At 42.5% G+C, this 9,213-nt stretch overlaps 1 protein-coding gene across 7 annotated transcripts in view; it reads right to left on the bottom strand.

Annotated features, from left to right (window-relative positions):
• Nucleotides 1-5,411, bottom strand: part of Pigg (phosphatidylinositol glycan anchor biosynthesis class G (EMM blood group)) — a 78,200-nt gene extending 72,789 nt beyond the window's left edge. For 5 of the 7 annotated variants that reach the window (XR_001200175.2, XR_001200176.3, XR_010040823.1 and 2 more), the window contains exons 1-5: nt 5,091-5,410; nt 4,053-4,258; nt 2,361-2,570; nt 980-1,168; nt 1-27 (exon numbers count right to left, since the gene is read on the bottom strand). The exon at nt 1-27 is cut by the window's left edge and continues 115 nt beyond it. Coding sequence is in view for 4 of the 7 variants with exons in the window: in XM_003465016.5 (XP_003465064.1) it covers nt 1-27; nt 980-1,168; nt 2,361-2,570; nt 4,053-4,258; nt 5,091-5,244 (786 nt within the window). In the remaining 3 variants the exon portion in view is untranslated. Of the gene's footprint in view, nt 28-979; nt 1,169-2,360; nt 2,571-4,052; nt 4,259-5,090 lie in introns of all 7 variants that reach the window. The other 2 variants (XM_013147359.3, XM_063230031.1) reach the window with 2 other exon arrangements.
• Between the last annotated feature and the right edge of the window lie 3,802 nt (nt 5,412-9,213).

Raw genomic sequence — 9,213 nt, 5'->3', positions numbered from 1 at the left:
CAAATTGGGTGAAAGAGTCTCTCTCTCCTGCAAGGCAAAGTAAGGGCCAGCTGCAACCAGACTGAAGAGCACTTGTACTCTTGCTAAGCTGCGGCTGGACTGCAGAGACACATGACCAGGGGAGCACACACTGCAGATTAGCCTTAATCTTTTTTTTTTTGTCTTTTCCATTTTTATAGGTACCGGGGATCGAACTCATGACCGCCTGCTTGCAAGGCAGGTGCTTGTGCCGCTGAGCTAAATCTCCAGCCCCTAGCCTTAATCTTTTATTCCTGTGTCCTGAGCAAGAACTCCTGGGTGAAAAGCTCCCAAGGGCTCAGTCAAGCAAAGGTTCCATCCCAAATGCTGCAGGAGAAACACAGAGCTGTCATATTTGTGGCTTTTGATAGAGGATCTGCTTTAGCTACTCCTGGACTGAGACCCTGGGTACATGATTCTCTCCGTCTTTTATCATCTGTCAGAGGAGAGGCAAAAGGAACCTATTTAACATGACTGCTTGTGAATAAGACACATGGCATCTAGAGGGAACATTGAGCTGTGTAAGGTGAGTGTGCAGGGCTGCTCGATTAAGAACTAAACCTCATGCAACCCTTGGGCCCTCCACCTGCAGTCTCTGACAGCACCTGGCTCCTCTTTTCCTTAGCTTACAACATATCCTCATAGAAGCTGTTCTACGGATACCATTATTGCTTCTCCTCAACTGGGGTGCTGCTCCTTTTCCCTGGGTTTCCCTGTGGTACCAACTACTCAGCTGTTTTGTTTCTTTTTTGCTGTTTTACAAGGGGTAGCCTGCCTAAGAACAGCAACGTAGGAGGGGCCCAGGCTGCTGGGAGGACTAAGTCAGTGTGGCCATACAGGTGGCAAGGAGTTCAGTGGGCTAACTGGTAGATGTGGAGCTTGCTCAGGTAGTTCTGCTCCTGCTAGGGAACCTGAGCAATATAAAACTTCACCTCTACACCACTCGCCACAGTGAGCTCACCTTGGTCAGCAGCGCAGTGTAAATCTTCATCAGGATGCTATCCATCTCTCGGAGCTTGTGCCCAATCAGAGGGCTATCAGGCCCCGAAACATGGCCAATGTGATCCAGCCCTAGGTAGTGGAGGATTAACATGTCCCAATCTCCTCTTTTTAATACTTTTTCCAAATGCCTTGTAACATTATTATCCACCTTTGAAGGGGGAAAAAGTACATATAAATAGCTACCCCAATTTCCCTTGATTCTCACTCCCCAAGGAAAAAGTAACACAGTTATTTTAAAGTTTAGGGGATTATTTTAGGAGGTTTCTGGAGGTAAAAACAACAAAAAAAGATATAACAACCCCCTACATCATTACAAACAAACAAATAAATACACATTAGCCTTAATCTTTTATTTCTATGGCTGTAGACAGAACATACCATACAGATAACTGAAATAAGCAAGGGTTGTTCTGACAAGTTTTTATTTCTGTGGGACCACAGAGCAGCACCCAGAGTTAGTGACCAGCAGTCCTATGAGAGGGCTGTTTGTGGAGGGAAAGAGACAGCATTTATAACCTCTTTCATTTCTGAAAAAAACACATCATGGAAAGATTACAGCTGAGCAGCCCTGACAGATGGAGTAGCCTGCTCAACCCTAACATGACAGATAGCCCACTGCTCATCAACTAAACCTCAACTGCAAAAATAAACCCTCAACTGCAATGCCCCAAGGACCTTGTCATGACTGAGAAGCCATTCTGTGCCTGCCCGGGCCTATGTGGACAAGAATCAAGACTACAGACCCTCCCAGAACCCAGTGCTGGGTGCTAAGGCCATCACCTCAAGGCCAAACAGATATGGGGTGTACCCTTAATATGAGGACCCACATAAAGGGCCAGGGCTAGCTTTCTATGTGTGGATCTAGTCCTGTTCTCTCCTTTGCTGGAGATGGCACTCTAGCCTAGCCAGTTATGATTAGGTTTTACCTGGCTCACTGACTGCCATCAAGCAGGACATCACTCTCCTAAAAAACTGAAGGCAAAGCATCCCACAGTTCTGCTGCATCACAGGTTCCACCCGTCTGGTTTTGCCCCTCAATGCCATTTAGATCTGGTCCTGAGAGCCCTTCTGTTGTGGCACCCTTCCTGTCCTTGGTCTCCTCAACTGATGCCCAGCCACTTTGCACTTTGGGCTTCATGGATCTTTGTTCACACCTAGGTTTATGCCCCCCAGTGGTAAATGCTTATAATCTCTTCTACTTCAACTTTATAAATTAATAAATGCCACACACAAAATAACATCATCCCTCACTAGGTAAAGGCAATACCTGGTTCCATCTACAGTGACACATTTCTTTTATTTTAAAACTGATTCATGTTTCTCTTATTTTAAAAACTGACCTCTGTATAGTCTGACACAAAAAATGAGGTTGTTCCATCATATTCCACAAAATGCTTTGGAAATAACTTAAGCCATGTTTCATCTCCATAAAAGATCATTCTCTTGCCGGCTGCTTTTGCCTGTCTTATCACATTGTCTTCTAGCAGTGCAGGAGAATTGAGGTTTCTGATAACATCAACAAAGCCAGGGAGACTCCCTGTCATCAGTGCCTGCAGGAAGAAACATCCAAGAGTTAGGCCACAGAACCTAAAAAGTACAGCGCCAAAGGCAGGAAGATCATCTGAAAGGTAAAATGGGTGGGTACAAAACTAGCGCAGGCCCAATCCTGGAGGGCAAGCCAGTGCCAAGCTAACACCTAAGGTAGGGAAAGCACACAGGTTCTGGACAAAAAGAGCTGACTAGATAATGAAGATGAATCGTATTAAAAAACCTAGCTCAAAACAGTGCTTTCAGTAGAGGACAAGATAAAGGAGGATGCTAGGGATACTTAACAATAGCAGTAGCCAGAGGACCTGCAGATTAATGACAGTTAAGGCAATGGCTAGAGTATGTGCTGAAAACATGAACCTGTATTTTAAAGAGTGTTAAAGTATTGCAGTGTGTAGATGGATAATATATTTGACCAAGAGCATCATAGTGGCCGTTTATTTTGAGAGCTTCCTCTGGAAGTACCATTTGAGCTGAGATCTGAAAGCTGGACAGTTACTGATGTACAGCAGTGCTTTTCTGAGAGAAAAACAGGCAAGTGCACAGGCTCAAGGCAGAAAAGAATACTGCCTCTCCAGACTTGTAGCAGGTATGGCCAGTGTGGAAGAAAGGCAGAAAAGAGATGAGGGGGAAGAACAGGCACAGAGCTACACGGAACCTCAGGAACCTATGCTCAAAATGGGTAGAAGCTAAGCCATGGGAAGATGTTCTATTTTGTGGTACTATGGATCAAACCCAGGGCACTCTAACACTGAGCTATATTCTCAGCCCATTTTTAGCTTTTTTTTTTTTTTTTAATTTTTGAGACGGGATCTCACTAAGTTACACTGGTGAGACTTCAACTTAGGATCCCACCACCTAAATCTCCTGTGTCGCTGAGATTACAGAAGCCAACACACTGGGCCACCATACGAAGGGTGTATAACAGTAGCATTGTGATTAGACTAAGATTGACCTTGATCTGGAAAGGAGGAGATACAGGAGACATCTGTGTTTTCAGCTAGATCATAAGGTGCTAGCAGTAAAAATGGTGGTCAACACTACTGGAACATCCACAGTACTTAAGAATACATAGCCATATCACTTTCTGGGATATACTACAATTCTATCCAGATTTACAAGTTAAATAACCTATGTGAGTTTGCCTTCTTATGTATAAAATCACAACTTGACTGGATGACCCTAAACATTCCTTCAAGGGTTGTAACTAACCCACTGATAACTCAAGCACAGAGTAGATTTCTGAGTTAGGCTGGCATGAATCATCTGGCTCTGAGTTCTTTCTATTTTCCATGAAGTGTGGACTCTGAATACGTGGTAACAGGCACAAATCATGGATCTCAGTCCCATTGTATCTATAAGTCTCCCTAAGCATTGTACCACCCCAGCAAAACTGACAGCAACTAGAAAAAGTAGAAGGCTAGAGAATTCCTCTAAACTTTTAGAAGAGGAAAATCACAATTCATACATCATTTTATACTTACCTTGATTCGAGGCATAGTAACTGTGGGTGGCTTTGCTTCAGCCACAAAACTGTGAGATGGACCTTTTCCCATGAGATAAGTTGTAAAAGGCATATACCTTGCACCTTTTGATCCAAACACAAAATCATCTCGCAAGGCATCTATCAGCACAATGACAGCTTTACTGAAGAGAGGCAGTGGCAACTTAGTCCAGTTAGAATTGGCTCCTGAAAGTGTTTGAAAAAAGAAAAAAGGAGCTTAAAATTTCTATTTTAAAGCCTTAACATCCAAACATCTTCATTATCTACCTTCTGGCTGCTTCCCAGCACAGCCATCTGTGTATGCCATCCCAAAGAGGGCGTGCTTTTGATAGACATGGATGAGGAGAGAGGGAAAACATTAATAGTATAATAGTCCCAATAATAAGTGGTGAATCACTGTGTGTGTGACAATGGGGTCACCCCTACTTGATGGGGAGTACCAAAATATGACATTTAGGGAGTTTGAACTGAAAGAGCCCCGCAGTGTGGGGATGAGTGCACTCATGAGCTTCGTTAGCACAGCCAATGCTGTTATGGACTGGGGCTGGCCCAGAGCTAGAGAACCTGAACTGGTTTGCATTGCGGGGTAGGTAACGACTAGGAAGGGCTCTCATCCAGTCTGGTCTCAAGCCCTGGCAGACAAGGACCCAGGAGGAAAGAAACAGTAGAAAATGCGAAGGATCAACAGGAATTTTATTTGTTGTGTTCTACTGGGCAAAAAAGGCGCCTGGATTGGAAGTGACCAGGCAACAGGGACTGGGTCGCTGGAGGATCAGAGCGGGAGAGGCGGAGCTTGGCTAAGGAAGTAAATTTTGTAGAGGAAGGGCGAGGGCAAGGAGGGCTGGTTCCCACAAATTTGTAGGACATTTAAAAAAAAAAAAAAAAAAGTCCGGCGAAACGCGTTTTGGGGAGTGAGGACCATAAAAGAAGAGACCACCTGCGAGCGCCAAAGCGTAGGCCAAAACCCCGGTGGGAAGCAGTGTCAAAGGCGGAGAGGCTGGGGAGGGGGAATCCATACCGGCTAGGGGCTCGGGCGCCGGGGGTTCTGCTTGATGCCCCGTCCGAGAAGAGGAACGAACCGAAGCCGGGAAGAATCCGCGAAGGAAGATCGCGACCCCGAGCACCTCGATCGCCACGCAACTGGCGGCGAAGGCCCCGGAGCCCAGCCGCATAGCGTCTGCTCACCGGAGAGACCGCGTGTGAGGACTTCACCTGCACCCTCGCCTAGCTGCAGCTTCAGCTGCTAGTCCAGATTTGGAACTCAGCCTCAGACCTGAAGCCCACGACTGGGTAACCAAGAGCGCCCGCCCTCGGCGTCACCTCCGCCTGCGCGCCGGAAGTACGCGAGGCCTGACAAGGCTTTCCCAGCGGACACTCACTCTGGCTCCGCCCATCGCACGCCTCCAAAAAACTTGGCGCGGTGTCTGGCCTTGCCCCGGCCTCCTCGCAGTCATCATCTGGGCCCAACCGCAGAAGGTTCAGCTCGAAAGTTTTAGCTATTTGTGCTGCTTTTATTTCCTTTTTTTTGTCTTAGTACTGTATATAATGCTACATTCCTTTTTTGGAGTTGGCGTATGTACATACATATCTTAATTTCTTTTCTCATCCACTTTCCCTCCCCTTTCTTCCTACTTCTTCTGGCTCTTGGTCCCTTTTCCATTTGCGAAAGATCCATCTCCCTACTTCCTATTATCTTTTTATTTTGGTCTTTATTTGTATTTTGGGTTTCTCATAGAAGAGACACCTTGCAATATTTAAATTTTGTGTGTCTGATTTATTTCACTTAACATTATGGTCTCAAGTTGCATCTGTTTTCCTACAGATTGAGGTGGGTTTGTGAACAACAATATAGAAATCCAAGCAGCCAAATTGATAAACTTGAAATTTAATTAACTGAGCTAAGGGCCACTCATATACAGGACACCCCCCTCCCACCCATTTCAGGGTCCAAACAAGTGACACCAAACTGGAAAGTTACAGAGTTTTAAAAAGAGAGAATCACAAAAGACATCCTGTTGGAAACAATTTAGCTCGAATCTTTCATTAATTTTTGGTTGACACCTGTATACTGCTTCTTTTGTTGAGCAGTTTTTCTCCTGTGGGTACAGCTCATTCTGCTTTTGTCATTGGACTTATACCCTGAGTAATTTTCCATTTTCCTATAAACAGGGCACTGGTTAAATGTAGGGCTCAAGATGGCGTTTGTTATTCCAAGCTGCAACACAGATGATGCAAGTTTATCTTATTAATGTTAGAGGAGTACTGAATTGTATGTAGATACGTTTTCTTTATTAACTTGGTGGACGTATAGGCTGCTTCCAAGATTTAGCTGTTATGAATTATGCTGCTATAAATATGGGTATGCATGTATCACTGTAATATGATATTTTTTTTATAAAGTATTTATTTAGCCCCAAGTAAAGTATTTTAGGTATTATTATTATTATTATTTTGTCTTTTTCCTTTTTATCGGTACCAGGGATCGAACTCATGACTGCCTGCTTGCAAGGCAGGCGCTTATGCCGCTGAGCTAAATCCCCAGCCCCTGTAATATGATATTTTTAAGTCTTGCAAGGAGATACCTACAAGGGAGTAGCTGGATCAAATGGAGACTCTAATTTTAATTTTTTGAGGACTCTCCATACTGAGTCCCATAGTGGTTTTACTAGTTTACTGTCCCACCAACAATGTAGAAGGGCTCTTTTTCCTGGTACCTTATGTGATTTCTTCAAAATAGCCATTCTTTCTGGGTTAAAGTGGAATTTCAGTGTTGTTTTAAATTTTTATTTCTCTAATGACCAGTGACTTTGAACATTTCTTTATGTATTTATTGGCCATTTGTATTTCTTCTGTGAAATGTCTGTTGATTTCACTTGCCATCTTTTAAGACACATTTCTATCAAAGTAAAAGGCCCCTAAACAGCAAAGGAACACATTCTTCCATTAACATAAGACAATGCTTTTTAAATTCTTTTTAAAGAGAGAAAAGTAAAAAAAAATAAAAACAATGATAGAGCTTCAAAACAATAAGAAACTAACAGGTTAATATATTGCTTGTCAAAGTAACTGCTCAGATTACAAGATATAGGCATGCAAAATTAAACAGTATAAGCACAAACCAATCTTCTCAATGAACTAAAAGAAGTTAGTATCATAATTATGATATATATTTGTGTACATATATATGTATGTATGTATGTATAAACACAATGTCCTTTTAACATGCCTGTTGGGTAGAGGTTTCATAAAGCTCATGTTATGGATTAAGAACTGATAGTCAACTTAATGCCAGCTGGATTACATCAGCATGGTACTGAGCGTAGATGCTCCATCTGAGGAAAGTTGCCAGCATAAATAGAGAGGTGATGAAGAAGAAGGAGGGCGTTAAGGCATTGTTGCATTGAGGCATTGTGGGTTCTCCTACGAGTTGCTGTTTGAGCCATTGGTTCTCCTGGAGAAACTTTGGTCTTCACATCGAGCATTGCTTCCTGGCTTCAGAGAGGAAGATGTGTGCCGCTTGGTCTCCAGGATGAATGCGTCATGCTGGCTTCCTGGCATGTACTCGATTGTTCTTGTTGTTAGAGGAGCTCAGGGCCTACATATCACTGAGGATGACTATGGTACCTTTCAGGACAGCCCTGGTCTTTGCTGTGTGACTTCACAGCTCCAGCGCAGAACCCTCCTCCCACCAGCACAGCTCCTTCACCCTGCTGGCATGAACTTTCTGGCTTCCACCGCTGAACTTTGGGCTTTCCCAGCACGGATCCGTAAAAGGGACTGGCGTGAGTCCTTGTGGCTCTGGAGCTCCAGATGGACTCATGGGAGGCATTGTCATGAGCTCTGGGTTTTCATGGAGACTCGTGTGAAACATTGCTGTGGGATTTAGTCCTTGACTAAATATTCTGTATTTTTGGTGTTATGGATAGATTTCCTGCTTTTTCTTGTGCTAACTCCTGGTGACTATTATAACATGATATTATAAACTCCATGTCCTGATTCTAATTGTTCTCTGTACAACCCCTGACTACACCAGCTCATTATTGAAAAAAAAATTAATGCAGTGCATTTCATCAAAGCCAACACTCTTGTACAATCACTGTGAAGTAAACATTTATAATACTTCAAACAGTTTAAATGTAAAATCTGATTGGTTGTCTTTAATTCTCAGTAGAGCCTACTAATCATCTAGGTTGCGGCAACATTGCCTACTATTTGTCCTGTCACATTCCTCCTGCTGCAGACCTGCACCCTTCTTTATTTGCAGATCTTAATTGTACAAAATCCACTTTCCCAATTTTTGATTTGGTCTTTGGCGGAGTCTAATTTTTTTTTAGTTCTTTATATATTCTAGATAGTAGTCCTCTCTTTGAGGAATAATTGGCAAACCTTTTCCCATTCTGCAGGTCGTCTGTTCACTTTACTGGTTATTTCATTTAACTGTGCAGAAGTCTTTTAATTTAATGTGATCCCATTTGTTGATTCTTGGTAATAGTTCCTATGCAACTGGGGTTCTGTTCAGAAAGTCCTTGGAACCCCAGTTGCATAGGAACTATTACCAAGAGTCAACAAATGGTATCATTGTAGAGATCTTTTTTACTTCCTTGCTTAGGTTAATTTCTAAATGTTTAATTCTTATTGACACTATTGTGAATGATTTTTTTCTCTAATTTCTTTCTCAGTGTTTTCATTATTAGTGTACAGGAATATTATTGATTTTTGCGTGTAGATTTTGTACCTGGTAACATTGCTGAATTTGGTTCTTAATTCTACGAGCACTTTTGTGAGTTTTTAGGGTCTTCTGTATAGAGTATCGTGTCATCTGCAAATACTAATAATTTTACTTCTTCTTTTTTGATACAAGTCCACTTTTTTTTTTTTGCTTAATCTATTTGTGACAGTAGGATATTGAGATACCCCACTATAACTGTGTTTGTTATCTGATCTTTTATGTCCATTTGTACTTGTTTTATGAAGTTAAGCATTCCATTATTTGGTGTATGTATGTTAATAATTGTTTCTTTTTTTGGATTTGTTTCCTTAGCCTACATATAGTTAATAGGCCTTTTGCCCTTTTGATTAGTTTTGCCTTTTTTGATTAGTTTTGGCTTGAAGTCCACGTTGTCTGAATTATAGGTTAGCTA

Source organism: Cavia porcellus, unplaced genomic scaffold, assembly GCF_034190915.1.
Source record: "Cavia porcellus strain 051 isolate PalLab524CR breed Dunkin Hartley unplaced genomic scaffold, mCavPor4.1 scaffold_18, whole genome shotgun sequence".
Taxonomy (NCBI): domain Eukaryota; kingdom Metazoa; phylum Chordata; class Mammalia; order Rodentia; family Caviidae; genus Cavia; species Cavia porcellus.
Note: the sequence above shows the minus strand (reverse complement) of the source record. Positions and strands in the feature narration are given on the sequence as shown.